The 22,722-nt window shown below is 41.7% G+C and overlaps 1 protein-coding gene across 1 annotated transcript in view; it reads right to left on the bottom strand.

The window, feature by feature from the left end:
- The window catches only part of INPP5D (inositol polyphosphate-5-phosphatase D), a 59,946-nt gene that overhangs the window by 18,618 nt on the left and 18,606 nt on the right, over window positions 1-22,722 (bottom strand). Inside the window, exons 3-16 of the mRNA XM_060274655.1 lie at window positions 17,197-17,347; window positions 13,633-13,804; window positions 12,482-12,622; window positions 11,886-11,973; window positions 10,544-10,612; window positions 9,213-9,284; window positions 8,549-8,672; window positions 7,603-7,709; window positions 6,461-6,563; window positions 5,506-5,702; window positions 4,331-4,448; window positions 3,270-3,366; window position 2,899; window positions 302-439 (exon numbers count right to left, since the gene is read on the bottom strand). Of these exons, the coding sequence (XP_060130638.1) occupies window positions 302-439; window position 2,899; window positions 3,270-3,366; window positions 4,331-4,448; window positions 5,506-5,702; window positions 6,461-6,563; window positions 7,603-7,709; window positions 8,549-8,672; window positions 9,213-9,284; window positions 10,544-10,612; window positions 11,886-11,973; window positions 12,482-12,622; window positions 13,633-13,804; window positions 17,197-17,347 (1,578 nt within the window). The remainder of the gene's footprint in view (window positions 1-301; window positions 440-2,898; window positions 2,900-3,269; window positions 3,367-4,330; window positions 4,449-5,505; window positions 5,703-6,460; window positions 6,564-7,602; window positions 7,710-8,548; window positions 8,673-9,212; window positions 9,285-10,543; window positions 10,613-11,885; window positions 11,974-12,481; window positions 12,623-13,632; window positions 13,805-17,196; window positions 17,348-22,722) is intronic.

The following is a 22,722-nucleotide window of genomic DNA, read 5'->3' as shown; positions in this document are numbered from 1 at the left end:
ACAATATAAAAACAGAAGTCTACTTTGCAAAGTTATTGTAAGAGATAGCCAGGCTAATGTATGTAGAATGCCCATGAATGCAAAGTACTATTAGCTAAGTAGCAGAGTGCTGGACTAGGACTTGGGAAACCAGGGTTCAAATCCCCACTCAGCTATGAAGCTTACTGGGGAACCTTGGGGTTTGCTGTGAGGATAAAACTAGGAGGACAAGGACCATGTACACCACCTTGAACTCCTTGGAGGAAATGTGGGATAGAAATGTAATAATAAAATGCAATAATAAATAAACAGGCTCTCTAACCGCTGTGGGCAACTCTAGGCGATAGTTCAGGTCTCCCAGCCAAAAGAGATGAGTAAACCGGTGGGTGATATTAAATGGACTCAACTTCTTGTCTCCCAGCGATAGAAACCGCAGAATACTTGTGTAGTTCTGGTTCGCCTATTAAAACACAAGAACAACGTTCAGTATACCATTTTATTATATGGCCTATCACCTGCAGCATTATCAGCAGAGACAGTTGCCTCAAGACAATAGTGGAGTAGATGAGCCCATGAATCTTTCCCTGTCTTGGCTCTGGCTAAAGCCTCAACCTCCCAAAGGCAAAATACAGCCAGACAATCAGTTCTGTATAGCTATAGGAGTAACTTGTCTGTGCATTACTATGGAACTATCTGATTTCAACTTTGGCCGCTAGCTGGCAGTAAGAGCTGTTCAGCAGTGGAATTTGCTACCAAGGAGTGTGGTGGAGTCTCCTTCTTTGGAGGTCTTTAAGTAGAGGCTTGACAGCCATCCGTCAGAAATGCTTTGATGGTGTTTCCTGCTTGGCAGGGGGTTGGACTGGATGGCCCTTGTGGTCTCTTCCGACTCTATGATTCGATGAAATGGAAGAAGTAGCTGCTTGGTTGCCAGAAGGAAAGGTTTATAGGTTCTGTTTTTCTGTTTCCTACTGAGAGTTAATCGACTGGTGAAACTGGTCTAAACTTGAAGGGTCAGCAGCTTGTGGTATAGTCCGTTTCCTCTAAAGGAAAGCTTTTTTTTTTTTATGGCATTCACTGTAGAAAAAAGAGAAAGCACATACTATTTAAATGTATTGAATAAAAAGTAAGAGCTATTTAAATGCCAGGGAGAGATGCAGTATATTTTTGCAGGGAGAGATGCAGATATTTTTGTAGTATTTTAAAAGGGGCATCTTTAAGTGGATATATATATATATATATATATACACACATTTCACTGTAGGACACACAAAAATTAAGAAAAACCTTTGAAAATAGTTCTGTGTGTATATGTATGTACAGTCGTACCTTGGTTCCCAAACACCTTGGTACTCAGATGTTTTGGCTCCTGAACGCCGCAAACCCGAAAGTGAGTGTTCCCGGTTTGCAAACATTCTTTGGAACCCGAATGTCTGACGGGGCTTCCATGGCTTCTGATTGGCTGCAGGAGCTTCCTGCACCCAATCGGAAGCCGTGCTTTGATCTCCAAACATTTTGGAAGTTGGACTTCCGGAACGGATTCCGTTCAACTTCCAAGTTATGACTGTATGTGTGTATTTGCCACCAGTAGCACTATACAACAGCTGTCTTAAACATCTGCATACAATGCATTACAATAGTGCTACAGTAGCTGCATTTCTGAGAGCTTCTTGTATTTCCCTCTTGCCGGCTTCCAGGTAGACCTTGCTTTAAACTGATTGACCAGAGAATATGGTACAATGCAAAAAAGAAATGCATTTAGCAGCAATTCAACATTATTGCTTCCAAATCTCTGAAAAGTTGTTGCCTTTACACAACCAAAAGCGCTCTGGGAATAAGATCCTCCATTCAAATGCCCTAATGCAATCAAATCTGCAGAAATAGTGGCAGCTTTAATTTACCATACATACTGTCTCTGTGTGAATTTATTTATTATTTATTTGTATTTATTTTCTGCTAAGTAGTCAGGAGTGCTTCAATGCCTTCACAGCTATTGCAATATTGGGTCTCGCACAAACAAATAATACGGAACAACTGGCAAGCCTGGGGTACATTGTTGCACTCTATGAGTATGCCAGGGGACAGAAGGAAGACCTTGAAATATGTGTTGCCATGGGAATTTGCAACTACTTCAGGAAGCAAAAATTGGGGCATGTGAAGACGGAAAAGTACTGCGTTATAACACAGCTCGACTCTTCTGCTTTATATTGGCATGTTTGCATGGTTTCTATTCCTGGAGCACACAGCAAAGGGAGGGCTATACATTGAGTCAACAAACAAGCGAGACCTGTAAGCACAAATAGTTACAACCCCTCTGTTCCTGTTTTACTGGAATGTTCCCTTCTAAACCACAGGAAGAAACAACAATGGAAACCCAATCTTCAGCTATTCACTTGTTTTTAGAAAAAGAAGACATTGTACAATCACAGTTACAAATTCTTCAACTATCTAGCTACAGTTTGTAGCCTGTGTCCATGGCCATGTGTGTATATTACTGTTGAGTTGCACATGGTGGGGAGATGCTGTATAGCAACTCTCTGGTGCATTGAAATTTTCACCCCAGAAAAATGAAGACATGTTTACTTATCTGCCAATGTTTGTGAATTTTGTTTACATGCCCAGCAGGACTGCAGCCTCAGGTCTTTGTGCCAAATAACCATCTGGCCCAAGATAAATAATCTGTGCCTCTTTGTATAGAAATAAAAGCTTTTTGAATAGATTCTATGTGTCCCATACTTCAGTGGGGCTTCTTGCTCCAAAGAATGCAGGTCATGGTCATTAACAGCATGCTTAGCACTGGCCACTTTCTTTTGTCAGAAAAAGCACCTGCACAGGGCCCCAATCCAGATTGGGACTGCGGTGAATGGGAAGAAGTTTTTCTTTAAAAAATATATATTCCCTGTGCAAAATTCCACCCCACACCCTGGCTGCTATTTGCTGTCCAAATGTGCTTTTTACAGAAACCAGCACCTTCAGTGGTGCAGATCTTTGTGAAGAGGTAAATAGAGGAAAGGATTCTCCCTTTCCTCATCCCTGAACTAGATGGATTGTTGATTTGCTCCAGCTGGGCCCCCTTTATGCTATTTTATTCTTAAAATTGGTTGTAGGTACTAAATGCCTAGAGATAAGACATGCAAGCGGGACTATTTGAAATCCTTCCCATGTGCTTCTTTTCTTGTTCAAATAATACCTGTCACCACTACCAAGCTGTCACATCTAATTTGAATATTTGTACTGATAGGAACCCCTCTACCAGCAACTGCAAGGTTCTCTAATGGCCCTCAGAATTTTACCTGTGTTTCTTCTCACTTCCTGAAGTCAAATGGCTGTTCACAAAACCAAAGGAGGTTCCATTAAACATGAATGACACCCCAACAGCTCCTTTGTTACCTGAGAGGTAAAACAAAACAAGAAACAGAGATGTTGAGAAATCAATCCAACCCCCAGGGCTAACTAGAACAGCAAAAGACTTCTAAAGTAGAGTAGCAGATGCGGAGAAGAAGAAACCAGAACAGCAGGACTTCACATTTGTGTAACACAAAGTTCCACTGAATATTTTCTTCCAAAAGCTTAGGAAAGAAAGTGAAAGATGAATTTCCCTCTGCAATCAAAGAAAGTTCTATTCTTCCAGTTACGGATTTTTCAGCAGAGCAAGAAACCCTACAGTTTTCATTGATGGGACAGTTCCTGCAAATTATTCCTGTGAATAAAATTGTAGTGGAAAAAGGATTTATATATATTTGCAAGAATGCAAGGCATTCCTGAATTCCCATCATACTCACATCTGATCTGACTTATGACAGTATCAATGGAATGATTTGTGGGAGCACATTGATGAGCACACCTCTAACACTGAGAGTACATTATTGCATGTGAGTACACGAGCACAAATCAGTGTAGGATTATATCAGCTATAGTACATTTCCAAAGGATATCAGTATCAGTAATTATGCTGGCAAAGTTGAAAGAGGAAGCAGTGACTTTCCAGAGTGGTCATGAAAAGAAGCATATCTTATTATACTCTCTCATATTCTGTTTCATTCTTTGGCTTCTTCTCATTTATTTGAATGTATAACCTTTGAGGTCCAATGTAGGGGATGGATGGGATCTATGTGGCCAAAAAAAGGTAAGCCTGCAAGGCTTTGGAAGTGGTGGCCCCACTTCACACAGAGAGACAACCCTAAATGGTACCGTTAGAATCATGCACAAATGAACCTTGGGCTCAGGTCTTAGGGCAGGAAATCCCATCGCTGGGAAGCAGGTACTGAAAACACCTCTCTGCATATCTTTCAACCTTGGGAGACTTGTTGTGATGAGAGTGTCTGTTAAGTACATCATATTGTCTAAGCCTTACCCAGTCTGTTTGCAATTCCTGTCTTCACGTTGTCAATGCAGAGGTGGCTTATGCGATTCTCATGTTCTGGCTTGGCCAGGACAACAATCCTGATGTTCCAGAGGGTATGGATTGCAACCTAATCAGGAAAAAGGAAGACAGCTGTCACATAGTTTGATGCAACTGAATGTAATATAGCCTAAAGCCATAGAAAAGGTTATTTGTATTATGACAGACAGAGATCTATACTAAATCCTCTTCAAACATACCTTTGGTTCTCATTTTAGGGGAAGGGCTGTAGTTCATTGACAAAGTACCTGCTTTGTATGCAGAAGGTCCCAATTCAACCCTTGGCATCTCCAGGTAGGGGTGGGAATATCCCCTATCTGAAACCCTGGACAGCTGCTGCCGGTCAGTGCAGACACTACTGAGCTAGATGTACCAATGGTCAGTATAAGGCAGTTTTCTATTGTCTAAGCATGCGACCCAAATGAGAACGCTACTGAGTCCACATCCACACTAAAGCACATTTAATGCACATGACTTCCCCCAAAGAATCCTGGAGACCATAATTTGTATAATGTGAATGAGAATCGTAGCTCTTTGAGGGGTAAACTACAGTTCCCATTATTCTTCAGGGGAAACTTTGCGCTTTAAATGTGGGGTGCGGATGTGACCCTCATTGCGTACAGAAAGAAACTACGGAATGGAAGTTGGGTTCAAGATATGCCCTGCTTTTCCATAACAACTGGCGCAGCATATTCCTGCTTATGGGGAACAGCATTTATAGCAATAGCATAAATTCAAGTGAAGCACAGGGTGCCCTCCCCATATTATACCCAAACTATATTTTACCTAATATTAGAGATGAGAAGCAGAATCAATTTTGATCTTTAACATCCAGCGTAGAACGATAATTAGTGGCATAAGATTTTTGACCCCAATAAAATATGTGCTGTAGAGTGGCTGGGGAAACCCAGCCAGATGGGCAGGATATAAATAATAAAATTATTATTATTATTAATTATTATTATTATTAGATGTCTAATATATCTAACAGCCTTCAGAAACAATATCTAAATTTTCTTCAAGAAGCAAGTATGCAGGCAATGTGGATGATATACATTGCTAGTGAAGTCTACTATCCCTGTTTTGCTTTAAGCTTTAAGTGTCAGAATAAAAATCTCTTTCCTTACCACTTTGAAGCTGATACTTGTAATCTCTTGCAAGGATTGTCTTAGAATCTCTTGCCATTCTTTCTCTCCCAGAGAGTCCTCCTGTGTGCCAATCACATAGATGTCATGTGGAATGTAGTCAGCTGTGTCATCTCGGGTCTTCCCCTGCCCCTTAGAGAGAAACCAGGAGCTGATCTTCTTTGGTGGAGGAGCATCACCTAGAAGGACAAATCCAAAACCAACATGAAACTGATCCATCTAGCGCAGTATTGTTTACAGGAAGTTTTCCCAGCCCTTCTCAGAGGTGCTAAGGACCTTCTACATGCAAAGCAAGAGCTCCACCACTGGGCTGTCCAGCAACTCTCCACTAGCCCATGAGGAGATAGCTTTTATATGGTTTACACAACATGCAGAATCTAACATGGACATACACACATGGATAATATGCTTTGTGCCACATTTTATATGCATTTCTCTGATGGACAAGTCACCACCTCCTTTCCTAGCAGATGTTTAATTCAGCAGAAAAATTACTGTGGGGAGGTTTGTCCTTGTTGATTCCCCCACCCTGTCACCCAGCTCTTAGAAATAGGATCCTCTCTCAGAAAAGGAGTAGCCATTGAGGTGCCCTTGAGATGTTGTTGAACTCCCAACTTCCATCAGCCCCAGCAACACGGTCAATGGTCAGGGATGATGGAAGTCCCACAACATCTGGCAAACACCATGTTTGGATATTCCAGAAATAGAGGGATCTGCCTATCTGATGATTCTCTTATACAAAAGAAGGCAATACATTAAATGACAGAGATGTTCAAGCAATAAAGGAGTATAGCAATGAGGGTAGCTGGCAAAGCTGTGTTATGGTTACTTTTGAACCACGCAGCACAAACATGCTAAACTTCATCGGAAATTCATTGAGACAAAACTTGTAGGAATCTAAACAGCAAAGATTGGGACACCAAAATAAAATGTATACCTAGGTTCCAGGTCCCAATGAAGATGGTGATCATATCAGGCTCTGGCTGCTCAGAATGCTTATTCTTCATTTGCTGTAAAAGTTGGCAGAAGCCTTCTCTCTTCTGAAAATGGAAGAGCAAAATACAAAGGAACCTAGCTAATAAGATTACACTTGTTACAAGGAGGCTGGAGCAAATTCCTCCCACATGGTGGCGTGCCATGTGGCAAGGACTAGTCATGCTGTTGCTGAATTTTGAAAAATTCAGATTCTTCTGAAGTTAAAAACCAGGATAAGTACGTGAATGCTTGGGTTCTGGGGCAGCCAACATGGTGCCCACCTCAGATGTTGTGGAATACAGTGCCCATCATTGCTGGCCACTGGCCATCCGGCAGAGGGCTAATGACTACAGTATTATAGTTTGCAATATCTGGAGAGTACCACATTAGCTATGCATCCGTTCCAGTCATTCTTTTACTTAAATTACGTGAAGATTGAAGGCAGTTCAACAAATTTTCACTAAGCTGCTCCAGAGCTGAAGTTTGTATTCTCCTTTCATCTATTACAATGAATGAGTGAGATCTAATCTGCCAATTTCCTTGACCCTGTGCAAACACAAAGGATAAGCATGACTCATATTACTGTATAATTTTTATTACACTCACTTATGCTTAGGAAACGTTCTCTGGATATATTCTAGCTTTATTTAAACTGAATGGATGAGAGCCCTTAAAAGAATTCACTTAGTTTTATCTTTGGTATAGGGTAGGGGGAGTCAATGTAGTGCCCTGCAGATGTTGCTGGACGACAACTTCCATGAGCCCAGCCAGCACGGCCAATGGTCAGAGATGATGGGAGAGTACCATGTTGCTGGCACAGGGCACAGGCACACAAAGATGCCAACATTCTTGTCCAGAAACTGACATATAGAATATGTTATTGAATACCATATAGGGGTGCCACCTCCCCCCGGGCACTGCCAACCGCCGCTACACCACTGGCCAGTTTCTCTTACTAGGGATGGGGGACAGAATTTGATTGTTTTCTCTCTTTACATTTTTCTCATTTTTTTTAAAAAAATAGCAAAATAATGTCATAAATAGCAATGCCTTGCCTGTGTTAAAGGGCTCAGTGTGCACAAGTACCCATAGTGAGGAATTTACCTTAGAATCAGCAAATACATATTCTTTTCGGTGTGTTTTCTCTTTTTCTGTTTCCACTACAATTACCAGCTTGTTAGGAAACTTCTGAGACTTGATGAGCTGTAGAACTAAGAAGAAGCAAGAGAACACTGGTTCTGGCAGCTCAAATTCTGAAGCGAAATGTACTACAATGCTGATACATGTCTGTGTAAATGAAGTTGTAAACTCCAGTGCTATTTATAACCTCCTGGTCTATGATGAATAAGGTTAGATTAAAAAAAATGACAGCAATTTAAGACTGAGCCTGAGGTACAAGTTTGTTATGGTTTCAAGGCCTAACTATTGCTGGAACACTTTGTGGTCATGAAACACTGAAACTGCTCAGCACAAAGGAATATTGTGTAGGTTCTATGGCCCCAAACACTTGAAGGGCTTGCCCACACTAGAATTTATTGAGTGTTTGCAGCTGTTTACTGAATGTTTGCATTCCTCTTTAATTTGTGTAGTCCACATGACACCCTTAAACAACCTCAACCTCAACATTTCACCGCTGTAAAATTGGGTTTATCTGATATGCAGCTAATCCAACAAATTGGGAAAAACCAGGTGCCGAACTGCTCTATTCAGTATCACAGATTATTTGTTTGGGTGGGGTGTTGGGAGGGGACCTCAATATTCCCTTTCTGCTCTCCTCTTTCCACTACTTCCTCAAAGCTTTCAATTCTTTTACAGTTGTGTTTCTACCTATTTCCTTTGCACTCATGAATGGAGGTGTGTGGAGGTAAGATTTGCTCAAACCCAGAAAACTCAGAAGTAAACAACTTTAAAAACTGTGCACTGATAATTTATAACTGCCATTGTAAAACACATTTCCTGTACTGTTGGCTGCCAGATCTCTGGAATATCAGCAAAAATATTCAGTGAATCCCAGTGTTCTCACCCATCTCAAATGAGCCCAGTATCTTACTTTTATTGTGAGGGTAGAACTTGTCTTCAGGGCCATCCTTAGCTTTCTTGATAATGAGTTTTCCTAACTCAACATCTACCTTAAGATGTATTTTGGATGGAATTCCTAGAGAATCAGTTTTCACCTATGAGAAAAGGAAAACATTATTAATAAATGCAGCTCTTAGCACTGCATAATTACATGCAAACATAAATATATATATCCAGTATGCAGATTTTGCTGCGGCACTATACAGTACTGCGGCACTATATATAGTACTGTAATGAGGAACTTTGGTTGAGTGAACATGGAATGTTTTTTTTTTTAGGAGAGCACTGTACCAATGAATTAAAAACATGGGGTTATAGTCAATGTAGGGCTAGGCAGATTGCTCCATCAGCACACAGATTTCTCATTATTCTATAGAATGACCTCCCCCTCTTCTCCCACTGCATCCCCTATTTGTTCTGTGGTTTTCTCCGAGCCTCCAGTACAGATTTGGGTCTAGCGCAGGACACACATCCTGGGGGAAGCAACGGTGGGTCCTCTTATGCTAGTCCTAACTCTTGCACTAGCCCACAAATGACATTTAATACCACTCAACATGCTGTTCTGACAGTCACGGTGCTTCTCTATAGCATTATAAAAACTTACTATACTACTGGAGGGGAAAAATAAAATTCACCTCAAAAGTTACAGGAGGGATAAGCGAACGTCGATGTGTTGAGTCGGGCCCTTCAATCAACAATTTTTTCACCTGTAAAAATGCAAGCACATAGATTTCTATTTGAAAGTCCTAAACCATAGCTGCCAAGTTTTCCCTTTTCTCACGAGGAAGCCTATTCAGCATAAGGGAATTTCCCTTAAAAAAAGGGATAACTTGGCAGCTATGCCTAAACTGCAGTTGGAGAGATCCCAGATTAAGACAATCCATGTCATAATGTCCAGATCAGCACCCTGATTTAGCGACAGAAATTCAGATTTTCAAATTAATTAGGAAGAAACTGAGATTATTATTACTGAGATTAAATTACTATATCACCCTTCATCCAAGGTTCATAGGGAGTTTTACAATACACAAACGCAAAAATACGTAACACAATAACAATAAAAAACAATTAACCCCAGTTTAAAAGGCCATATACAAAAATACATACTAATGTAAAGTGGGCATTAAAAGGCATTTATTAATGAAACTAGAATAGAAAAAGTCATTACATTAGGGGAAACTGCTTTTTAAAAATGTATATATTACAAAAAAATGTATATATTAAGAAAAAATTGCACTAAAATGTTGATGAATTTTCAGGAGGACTTTAAAAATAATAGTGACCAACTGACGTGGAAATGCGGATAATTGACCATAAGATTGGTAAAAATGAGAAACAGAGAGTCAGTTGTTAAGGATGCTAAGAGTGGTTAGGGGACCCCTGTTCCGTTCACAGAGATGCAATTTCCAGAGCGGTTTAACCATCTATCCCTTTCCCCATGGAACTCTTGTAATTGTAGCTCTGTAAGAGGATCAATTCTCAGCACCCTTTAACAAAGTACAGCTCCCAGGATTCATTGGGGGGAAGCCATGACTCTTTAAGGTGGTATGACACTGCTTTAAATGTATGGTGCAGTTGGGGCCCAGATCTATGGAAAGGAGAAGCTTGGGAGTTTGACCTATGATTTGTTTGAAAGGAAGGAGGCTAGACACCTTACAAGAGCCTTTAGTACAAGAGCTAGCAGAAGAAAAGAGAATTTCATGTCAAAAGGTTTCTGGCCTCCCCACTCCCACCCTATTTCCCTCAATAAGTGCTGGGATAAAGAAAACATAGACATAAGAATGGCAGGTGTATGAATAAAGCTACTGGAAAATAAAGAGTAGATAAATAAAATAAATGTAGAATTGTTGTTTCCAGTGTCGAACTCATTACTTGCCCTTCAGCAGCTGGTCCAAGAGTGGCTTACAACAGCTGGAAGTTCAGTATTAAAAGCAGTTAAAACTAATTAAAACAAACATCGCCATACCTTGTCTTCAATGGAAGACAGCAAGCCAGTCAACTGGACAAGTTTTCCACGGGTGGCGTCACAAGATGGCTAGTGGAAATAATGCAGAAGAAGAAAAGTGTTAGGTACCAGTGAAGTAACCCTCTCCCTCAGTGGAAACTTGAAATTGTACCACAAGTATAAATAATCTGTGATACGTGTCAGAAAAAAAGAAAGAAAAGCCAGCACTGCAACACCTTATATTATGTCACCAAGTCTCCTCATCCTGAAACACTGCAGCCTGGAATTTAAGCGAATTTGCTGAGCAGGTAATTCAAAGACAATGCCTTTCAAACTTGGCATGTTGGGCAGGGGAGGCTAGCAAGTGATGCCAAGGCAGCCTAGAGCTGAGCCATGTAGGAAAACTGAAATGGTGACATTTACAGAGCCACAGGTGGAAGAAGTACTTGGAATACCTGATTTATGTGGGCCGATGGAAGGAAAGTCTTGGCAGAGGAATGCAGAGGGCCCATCCAGATAACCTGCTCATTTAACATGCATCCTGATTTGTTTACACGGAGGTTGGACTATACCTGAAGATGCCAGGGATTAGATCCAGAACCTTTTGCATATGCTTTCTCACTAAGCTATAGTGTAGTCTCCAACTGGCCTGAAAATGCCGGGACCCGTCATGAAAACCCTTAAGCCGCCATGGCTTCTCACTATGTCGTGCAGAGTCCAAAATTCTGCAAGCAGGGAAAAGGAGTGGGAATAGGCAGGGGCAAGGGGAGGAGAAGGAGGTGGCCTTCTCGCAGTGGCAGTGGTCATAGCCGCCAACTGTTGAGACTACGTTGCTGATAGAAGCCTCGCAGTTTTAGAATATATCATCTAAGGCTCTTGCATATAACCAAGACATTTGCTGGTACAGTATTGTTACATACTCCTCTTGGCAACAGCCATTGGAGCAGCTCAGCCAGCATACCCTTTTCCATGGGCAGCGCCTGTACATAGGAGCTGCATGGGGGACACTGTTGTAGAACAGAATGTCTCTATTTTCATCTGAGGAATGTTGGAAGGTATGCTATATCCCTTCCCCTAAAAGGGTGGTGAAAAACTATACACTGAGAGATGTAACAACAAACTTGCAGTCTTGGGTCTGAGGAACCTTGCTGCACTTTACCTTATAAAACTGAGGGAACTGAGAAATAAATGCTAGCGCAGTGCAACTGACCCTACTCCAAAGCTTGCAGTGTGCTCCATCCCTTGGAGTCAAGGAACAAGTTATTTGGCATAATTATGCAGCAAGTGCTTTCCCACATCCCCTGCCAGTTTGATGCACTCATTTCGACCTGCTCCACCTCCTGCCTCCTCCAGCAGATCATACCTGAGAATGTCGATGGATCCCTGGAGGCAGCTGCTGGTCAAACACCATCTGTAAGGACTCCAGAGAAGGAAGAGTACGAGACACCTCGCTGAAAGCAGAAATGTATGGATTTGAGATTTGTGGTCATAAGAACCTCTCTGTGTAGTGCTAGACAGACACGCTGTTGCTAATCAGCCCAAAGGAGTCTGCTTGAAATTATGCCGTGCTGATTTTCTGTATCACAAGCTGCAATGGCCAGTCTTTAGAAACTTGAATTTAGTTCTAGTATGCATTGCTAAATAAGCAAGAAGCTCTAAAAATGCAGGTCTTCAATACAGGATGTCAGTGTGTGGGTAGAGCTGCAGAACTGATAACAAGAGTTAAGCTGATAGTAATTCCCATGTGTGCTCAAAAGGGAAAGGAACATCTATATTTGTCAGTGAGATTCTGCAGCAAACAGAGTAGACTTCCACCAAAAGGAACATGGTTTGCAGCAGGATTGCTTCAGTAAACTAGCCTTCAGGAAAGCCTTAACATACAAATTCTGTACATGCAGAATTTCCCTGTTAGCTACCAATCGAAATGTGCCTCCAGAGTCCAGACTAACTTGTGTTTACCTGAAGAGTCCTTTGCAAAGTGTTGCAAGCAATTTCTTCAGCTGAGGGAGATTCCAAGGTGCTTGCTGTACTGTCTCAAGATCACTGGTGACATGAACTCGCAAATAATCCTGGATGAGTTTGAAGTGCTCTTCTGGAATACTGTGAAGGAAAGGGGGGAAACTGCTTGGAAGACCACTAAGGCTTATGAGCTTGCAAACGGGCAAAATATCCTAGTGAATGAGAGCTAGTGTAATATCAGACCTAAGAACAAAGGGGAGAAAGGGAAGCAGGGGAGGCAGCTGTGGCAGGGAGAAGGTCCCAGTTCTCCTGCCTATCCTTTAAAAAAATGATTTTTTTTCCCCTAAGGAAAGGAGCTGTCTGGGGGGGAAGCTGCCAACACCACTTCTGTAATAATAAGTCATAATCATATAGTGATTTTCTGCAATAATAAGTCACAATCATATAGTGATTTTTGGAGTGTTCAAACTACTTTGTTAACATTCTTTTTCAAGGTACTGTAGGTAAATATTGCATATAACAGGGGCAATAAAAGTGAACAAAAAAAGCTTTTTTAAAAAGTTCATGCTGTAGGCAAGAATCAAAGCAGGGGCACCTTGATTTGTAGCTCAGTGTTGCACAGCTTGATCCTGTGAACCTTTATTCAGAGGTAAGTTCTACTGAGCCCAATGGGACTGACTCCCAAGCAAGTACACAGATGACTGCAGCTGTGACCATGATGCTCCACCAGCTATTTATCTCTTTCTTGTTCATTACTATGTTATGTATGAGTAACTCCTTATACAGAGGGAAGGAAGGCGTCCTTCCTGTCTGCAACCCACACAAAAACAACCCTTCTAACCTTTTCCTGAGAGGACTCCCAGCCAGCTCATTTAGCTGCCATCTGCAAAATAATTTTGAGCCCCACCCTCTTATCAGGTGGCAGATTTTTTGTGTTTGCAGTATTAGGGTTGGCAGCCTCCTGTACATTTTAGATATGGACAAAAAAGAAAATTCCACCACATGGAACTTCTCCTGTTACTGAAGCACCTAGTAAAAGGATCTCCCTAGGGGGCCCTATTCAAAATGGCCGTGATAAGCAAAACGTAGTAAAATATGTTTCTAGACTTACGGTTTCTACTTCCTCAAATAAATGAATGGCTAGATCTCACCTGCTGGTGTCTTGGTGCTGTAATCGCTGGAGCAGCGTCTCAGAAAGGGATGGTTTGCTCACTTCCACCACCTGGGCATGTTCATTTGGAGAAAGATCTTCTTTTGCCTCGGTTACCAGAGGCGGTACTGAAATACTGCGTGGAGGTAATATAGGTGGCACAGGTATAGGATCTGTCGCAAAGGGGAAGGAAAGAGTAAGATCCAAAAGCTCTCCAGCTGTCTTTGTATGCTACTTTTAAATGGCTTTTTGAATTTTCAGTTGGGTGCTATTCTGAGAGTATCTATGCCGTACTCTGTGTAAATCAACAGAATTTACACTGGCTTAAACTAAGCCAGCATATGATGCCCCGATGTCCTAAGCCTGGCAGAGGGAGAACAAACCTTTAAGAGTTTTACTTATACCACCCTTTTGGCTGGCCTAAGTTCTGCTAGGTTGCCAGGTCATGTGAAATGACTGAAATAGCTTTGAAACAGGTGTAAGTCTCTCCTTAACCTGCCCCACCCTTGCCCCACCCCCCAAACAGTTACACCCATCATTCTGCCTGGACACTGAGGTCCAGTGCCGAGGGCCTTCTGGCAGTTCCCTCGCTGTGAGAAGCCAAGTTACAGGGAACAAGGCAAAGGGGCTTCTCGGTAGTGGCACCCGCCCTGTGGAATTCCCTCCCACCAGATGTCAAAGAGAAAAACAACTACCAGACTTTTAGAAGACATCTGAAGGCAGCCCTGTTTAGGGAAGCTTTTAATGTTTAATAGACTATTGTATTTAAATATTTTGTTGGAAGCAGCCAAGATGGGCGGGGTATAAATTATTATTATTATTATTATTATTATTATTATTATTATTATTATTATTCCACAGGCTTTCATTCCACTGGCTAAGCACTGGCTGAGCCAGACAACCCAGTATCTGCCTATTCCAAACTCGCTCATCCTGGAAGATCTTGGGTTTTGATTGCACTGTTAAGAGGATTCAAATCCACATGAAAATCACTGGGTGACTCACTGTCTCTCAGCTGGTTTATGCCACAGGGTTACTCTGAGGCATAGGGGCCAACTGCTAGGAGCCAAGATCCCTTCGCCACCCATAAAATATTTGAGGGGGCCCCTCAAAAAAGTTGATGGGCATTGCCACTGAAATGGTGTGCATGTACCACATCATGTGATTAATTATGTGGGGTGGGGATTACCCCCCATATTTTATTCAAGTTGGTACCCCTGCTCTGAGGATACAAGGACTGGGGGGGACACCCCATGTACTCTTGAGCTTCTTAGAGGAAAGGTGGGATATAAATGAAATAAATCATTTTACATCTCATGGTAGATTGACATCAGCAAACACATCCACCAAGCAGTGGAAAAATTTACATCCTTGCAAAATACATTCTCTTGGGAACCAAATATCAATGAAGAATTCACAAATTTCACAGCCAGAGCTAGTGCGGCTTTGAAGAGGTTTAATGTACAGTGTACACCTTCAGACCACAGTGGAAGTACACAACCTTAATTATCAGCTTCCTTTCTTTATGCTTGCAGAGCAATCAAAATACAGCTGGCATATTAAGAAACTGAACCATTTAAATTTAAGAAGATTAGAATTTTTTTTCAATGATCTTGCTGAATTCAAATTGTCAAGAACTGCAGCCATGGTTATGAAAACATAGCTGGAAGCAATATGATATTTCTAAAGTAGTGTGATATTACTTTTCAGAGTCTCTCCCCAGCTAGCTTTGGTTGCTTCTACCTTAGCTGTTTTGTCAGCAACTGCCAGGCTTCCTTTACACACTTTTTACACAGAATCTAGATGACCCATTTCATGCCAGGTTTTTCTGTGTTGTTGTTTTTCAGACCTGATTTGTGATGCTTGCTATCACTTTAAATGCAGTGTCAGCATCTTCATTACAGACTGGCAAACTGTTGCTGGGTTTTTTCCAGGACTACTGTTCCTTTAACTATACAGTATAAGCTTTCTCTTCATGACTTCTGATCCTGTAATTGCTTTCTGTTCTGTGAGGACACAGCATTACTGAATTGCCTCTCAATTAATCAGTTTCTCTTCCTGAAGAGGGAGAGGTGCGTGTGTGATTGTACTGGAAGAAGCAAAGATCACCAGTGTTGAAGCAATGATTCTCCAACATCAACTTCATTGGACTGGTCATGATGTGCGGATTGCTTGATGATTGTCTTCCAAAGCAACTACTCTATTCCAAACTTAAAAATGGAAAGCATAATGCTGGTGGTCAACAAAAGAGGTTTAAAGACTGTCTCAAGGCAAATCTTTAAAAATGTGGTATAAACACTGAAAACTGGGAAACACTGGCCTGCGAGCGCTCCAGTTGGAGAACAGCCTTTACCAAAGGTGTCGTGGGCTTTGAAGAAACTCGATCTCAGGACGCAAGGGAGAAACATGCTAAGAGGAAGGCACACTTGGCAAATCCACACCGTGATCAACTCCCGCCTGGAAACCAATGTCCCCACTGTGGAAGGACGTGTGGATCCAGAATTCGCCTCCACAGTCACTTACAGACCCATTGTTAAAACCGTGTTTATGGAAGACAATCTTACTCGGCTACGAGTGATCACCAAAGAAAAAGAAGAAGAACAACTATTGCTTTCCATTTTTTAAAAAAAATCTGATTATTTTGTTTTAAAATGGTGAAATAGTAATTCAAGGCCCACATTGGTAGGACACATAAACAAAATATTAAGCAACATATGAAACAACTGTTTTCATTGCAATTCCAAATAACTGTATAAAAACTATGTTTTAGCAGTACTAAATGACCCTGGTGCGGAAGCTGCCTTCTGCAGCTTAGAAGCACAAAAGAACATTTAAAACTGAAGTAAGAAACTTTAATGAACAAAGAACAATGAATGTGCTGAGTGAATGAGAAAAATCGGAAATAGGAAAAGAATTATAGATGCAACAAAAGAAAATTGAAAATGACACCCCTGTGAAAGTACTGAACTAAATATGCCTTTGTTATAGAGAATTTAAAATGCACAGCCAATGAACCTTAAATCCATTATAGGATATGTAGCAGCTTATTCCTGTTACTTAAAGCAATTAGCTATTGTATAACATTATGTATTACCCTAAGCAACGATTCTAAGTAATAGTCAAGAGGGCAGATATTTAGAAAATTAAGAACAGTTTAAGCTGCTGTCCTGCAAATTTGCAATAATAATAATAATAATAATAATAATGCCTAGACCTGCACAAAATATGTGCAAGGTGAATGCAAGCAAGCAGCAAAATCAGGACATTTATTGAGCCCCTAAGAGGGTAGTCACCATAGATGGATGGTAGACTACCTTTAATTTAGTGAGTCAAAATTTCTGCTGGCATGCCTTATAGATTTGTGGTACTGCCCACCTGCTCCTTGAATTTTGTGGTGTGTGTGTGTGTAAGAAAGACAGCCTTTATAGTGGGGCAAAGGCTAAGCATTTACAATTCCTTCTTCAAGTGGCAGGATTTATTGATTAGGTCTGGACAATTTAACATTGTTATTTCCAATAAACTGACAATCTTGGGAGCACAAGCTTCTGTGTTTTGAATTTCTTACCCATTTCCTCCTCTGGCTCCTCTGCCGCCTCCTCCTCTTCCTTCTGGACTGGAAATTTAAGGCTCCGGATCAGACCCATATTCTCTTTCTTGTAAAACTCTATCAGGTCATCCAAGTTGTTGAAATACTGCACCGGCACACCTTCAGATGCCTGAAAACATCCCACAAAGCATAGGTTTCAAATATTGCTAAATATCATTCCAAAAGAAAGAAAGAAAGAAAGAAAGAAAGAAAGAAAGAAAGAAAGAAAGAAAGAAGGAAGGAAGGAAGGAAGGAAGGAAGGAAGGAAGGAAGGAAGGAAGGAAGGAAGGAAGGAAGGAAGGAAGGAAGGAAGGAAGGAAGGAAGGAAAGAAAGAAAGAAAGAAAGAAAGAAAGAAAGAAAGAAAGAAAGAAAGAAAGAAAGAAAGAAAGAAAGAGCATATAGTGGTAGACAATGAAAGCTCAGTCCACACAATGTCACTTCCTTTGCCATCTTTCCAATTAAGTCTCTGGCACTACAGCAGCTAGGGATGGTCAGAAATGGAAACAGAAACCGCCACTGCCACAATTCACATGTTCGTCTAGAGTCAGGAATGGAAATCATACAAATGAATACAAGCAATATTTGCTATCGGTAATTTTTTTTTTAGTCCATAAATGTTATGTAACCAATTATCTGTAGTTTGCATGTTTGTTGGTTGGTTTTGAAGTCTCCAAGCGGCAAGATAGGTCTTTATTGGAATACAAATGAGCATGCAAAGAACCACATGCCAAAAATACTTTTTAAAATACACTTTCAAATTACACCTGATTCCTATTCACAATCAAAGGATCGCAGCAATCTTAATAGCTGCAACCCAATATCATCATCCTGAACCAACCAAATTCATTCGACTCTTCAGATCAGCCCTCATCATAATATCATGTGATGACATCTAACTATTTTCAGCCAATGTGTTGTAGTGGTTAAGAGCGGTAGACTCATAACCTGGGGAACCGGGTTCGCGTCTCCGCTCCTCCACATGCAGCTGCTGGGTGACCTTGGGCTAGTCACACTTCTTTGAAGTCTCTCAGCCTCACTCAGAGTGTTTGTTGTGGAGGAGGAAGGGAAAAGGAGATTGTTAGCCACTTTGAGACTCCTTCGGGTAGTGATAAAGCGGGATATCAAATCCAAACTCCTGCTCCTCCAGTGTCTTTCTTTATTAAGACTTTGGCTAATATATCTATTGACTAAATGCAATTCAAGATGAATCACAACTGCCATGCCTGGCTGGTTCTCTTTTCATGCATACAACTCCCACTTGATTTTTTTTCAGGGTTCCGGAACAGATATTTGCTACCTACGGTACCTAAAAGCAGCTCATACCGTACCCTAAAAGGTAGGCAGGCACAGGCCTTTTCAGTTTAGCTAGGCCATAGGCTTCAAAGAAAATGGAATAATCCAAACACAGTTCCCCCACCGTGCATGATCTGAACAGGGACCCCCATGCAGTCTCCCTGCACTTCCGGGACCCCCTTCTCCCCACTGGACCCTCAGGGGGAAGAGAGAGGAGACTCACTGAGGAAGCGCTTGCAAAGAAGAGAGAAAAAAGTAGCCTCCTCTCTGCCTGCAGGAAGGGATGTGGCTTATCTGTAGTTTGTTAAGAGTTGCTCTGTGAGGGGTGAACTACAGTGCCCAGAATTCTTTGAGGGAAGGAATGTGTTTCAAATGTACTTTAAAGGTATGGTGTGTGCGTGTTCGTATGCAGACCAAGCATGACTATTATCAGCTATAGCCAATTGCCTCCCCAGGAACAGTTTTAAACAATGGACAGCTGGTTAACTTACTTGCACAGAGAGGAACTCTGTCTTCACAAACGAATAGCAAGATCAAGAGTGTACCCCTCTGCCCTCTTTCCTTGGAAGCATAAAGCCCCATTAAACTCAGTGGGGCTTATTTCAGATGAGACATGGATAGGATTGCACTGTAGGTACATCAGACCAGACAAGCACTCCTGTGTTTCAAATGATACAAACCTATGCAAAAGCTTCTGTCCAGATGAGTTAGGCTACATACACAACAAATATTTAAGCACCCCCCAAAGAATCCTGGGAATTGTAGTTGCCTCCAAAGAACTGTTAACAAACTACAGTCCGCTGGATACAGCCTAAATCAGTGGCGTACATTTTCCCCTCACACTTGCCCAGGGGTAGACAACCTAAGGCCCGTGGGCCAGGTGTGGCCCAATTGCCTTCTCAATCTGGCCCGCGGGCAGTTCGGAAATCAGCATGTTTTTACATGAGTAAAATGTGTCCTTTTATTTAAAATGCATCTCTGGGTTATGTGTGGGGCATAGGAATTTATTCATTCCCCCCCCCCAAAAAAATAGTCCAGCCCACCACATGGTCTGAGAGACGGTGGACCGGCCCATGGCTGAAAAAGATTGCTGACTCCTGCACTTGCCTATGCCTTAAAGGAGAAAAAGTAGAGGTTTCCCATAAAATTTTCTGGTACAAACAGATTATGGAACAGCCTTTATGTATAGGCATTTCATTTGGGATTCATTAATTTAATTCATTGAGAAGGGATTTACTTCCTTGTCCCTTAAATTGTTGTCCTTGTCCCTTAAATTGTTGTCCTTTCCTGGCTTTCCCCAAACAGAAGTTTATAATCTATAATCTTTCTATTCTGGGAAAAAGAGTGCTGTGGCAGCAACCAATCTGTCTGGGCTGACTTCCATTTACTGCAGGCACAATCATTTACTGGTTTGCCCTATTCTCTTCCCCTCCCCCACACCCTCTGTTTAACTTCCATTTACTACTACAGTACTAGAATTTTCATTCCCCTTCCTCCATCACTTCTTTTAGACAACCTGCTAGAAAAATTACCAGAGCTAAAGCCAGGAAGTGGATCCAAAAAGAAATCTCTTACTTCAGCCACTTCACACCAATATTCTTGGATCCTCATACATTCCCACCACAATGAAAATTTTCAGCATTTATACTCATGCATCTCCATTATGTCTTGCCATTCATTCTGCAAAACGTAATTAATTTTGTAGCCAAGAGTTGCCATCCATATGAAACCTTAAAAGCATTGTCTCTCAGACTTGTAGAAACTGAGTAGCAGCTTTCAGTGTGTGAAAAATAACTTGCCACATTTCTTCTGAAATTACTGGTTCACAAATATTAACCCTACTTAACCTTCAGTGTCAGCCCCTTTCCCCTTTACATTGGTTCATCACTACATAATAATACCGTAGCTTGTAGACTGTTGGCAAAGACACTTTGGGGGGATTTTAACCTTGACAATATTTTTTGCTAGCACACATTCCTGATCTGCTTATGGTGTGTGCCTCCTATATCAATCACTCCAACGGCAGCCCATCTATTACGGACACTGGGGTACTGCTCTAACAATCTCAGCCAGCCCCCATCTATCTTCCTTTCTTCCTACTTACCTTCTTCCTAGTCTCAGTGTTACCCTTGTAGAAGGGAAGATGATGGGAACAAAACTAGAATTAGTTTATTCTCTCTCTCATTAAGGCCACATTCATACCATAAATTTAAAGCACTGTAATACCACTTTAAACCACTATGGCTTGACCCAAAGAATTATGGGAGCTGTAGTTTGTTAAGGGTGCTAAGAGTTGTTAGGAGACCTCTATTCCCCCTCACAGAGTCACAATTTCCAGAGTTCCCTGTAAGCAAGATGGACTGTTAAGAGAACTATAATTTTGTGACAGGAATAGGCATCTTGTAAGTTAACAACCCTCAGCACCCTTAACAAGCTGTAGTTCCCAAAATTCTTGGGGGGGGGGGAGCCATGACTGTTTAAAGTGGTATCATGGTGCTTTAAAAGTATGATATGAAAGCAGCCTGAGTCTGGCTCCACCTCCTGTTTGGGCTCCTGGCCTTGTACTCTACCTGTCACAATGGGCACCAGCCACCCCTGAATTCCCACCCCCACCAGAGAGATCAATCCTTCCTCAGTATGGCTTGGAGACTGGAGAGCACATAACAATATTTATCCCATACAGACCCAGTGGAAATACTGTACCAAAAAGTGCTATGTGTCATCAGGGCTGCAGCAAAATCTTGGGGAAAATATTGATTACATTTAATATAAACCATATATGTAGGAATGTGGAAAGTTGAGGGGAAAAGTGAACAACATGGATTCTGGCTCTGGGTGTTTTTACTTTTTTAAATTTAATGAGGAACAGAAATGGAAACAAGCAGTGGAAGCAGAAGTGAGAAATGCACAACCGCAGAAAGCAAGCTGGGATGACGGCTGAGGTCCATGAGAGTCACTATCTTTAGCAGTCAAATATCACAGTTTCAAAAGACAGCCTCTTTTCTCCCCCTCTGCTCATGTTTGAAATGCAAGCCCAAATAAATGGGCACAGCACACTTGCTCAATGTGTAAAATAAGGCTTAAAGCTAACACAGAGAAGCTGTGTAAAATATAGTGGGATTGCTTCACTGATGTGTTTTAAGGTCACCTAGCCCAAGTAAGCCAGATTCACACCCACATCATACATTTAAAGCTCATGGCTTCCATCAAAGAATCCTAAGAAGTGTGTTTTACGGAACTGTAATTCCCAGCACCCGTAACAAACTAGAGTTCTCAGGATTCTCTGGGGAAAGCCATGTACTTTAAATGTATGTTAAGGATGTGATCTGACATCTTGGTGCGTGGATCACTAAATAACTGTGAAGGTCCATACTCCTTACCTAAGACATGCATATGGATATTTGCCACATGGAGCTGGGAACCAGTAGCAGAACCACTGATTGGCAACTAAAAAAAACCTCATCACTGCCCACTCCCAATATGCCCCTCTTCCACCACATCTTGCCTACTAAGAGATCTTCAATGGCAGTCCCAGGTTTCTAGCTACTTACTATGTAACACACACACACCCCTTCTACATGCCACTGCTTGCCCTCCAAATTCCCCAAATGCCAACATTTGATCCACTGGATCCACTATCCATTACCTGGAGACCTTTCAATCTGACTTCAAACCAGGTTTTGGTACAGTGCAGATGTAAACATGGCTCCACAGATTACAGCACATGCCATATGTGCTTTGAATGTGCTTTAAATGCATGGTGTGGTTCTGCCCTTGTGGACGCTGGCAGGGGGGATTCCACACTCTCTGTATCATTGAGACCCGCACTGTAAATTTTAATACAGTAGAATGGGGTGGGAAATTGATGTTGAGGTGTCCATTAGCAGCCAGTTTTCATGGCCCCAAATATCTCTGTGGAGTGTAGCTAAACTGCCACAGACAAGGATGCTGTCAGAGCAGGACTTTGGGACAGAGGTCAGGTCCTCCCCTCAGCATAAAAAGCAGGAGGGATCCCAAATGCAGCAGGGCTGTCATACGACAGTCTGAAGTAAGTGAAGCAATACACATTAACTTGTAAAAAAAAAAATCCCTCCCCCAGTAAGGCCACTGAGTTTTAAATTATCTTACTGTAGCACAGGCTAGAGAATGCACTTTAGACCCCAGTAAGCCCCATGGGCAGAACCCCAATAGCTGGAGAAGTGAGATCTCAC

This window comes from Zootoca vivipara, chromosome 5, assembly GCF_963506605.1.
Source record: "Zootoca vivipara chromosome 5, rZooViv1.1, whole genome shotgun sequence".
NCBI classification, from domain to species: Eukaryota; Metazoa; Chordata; class Lepidosauria; order Squamata; family Lacertidae; genus Zootoca; species Zootoca vivipara.
Note: the sequence above shows the minus strand (reverse complement) of the source record. Positions and strands in the feature narration are given on the sequence as shown.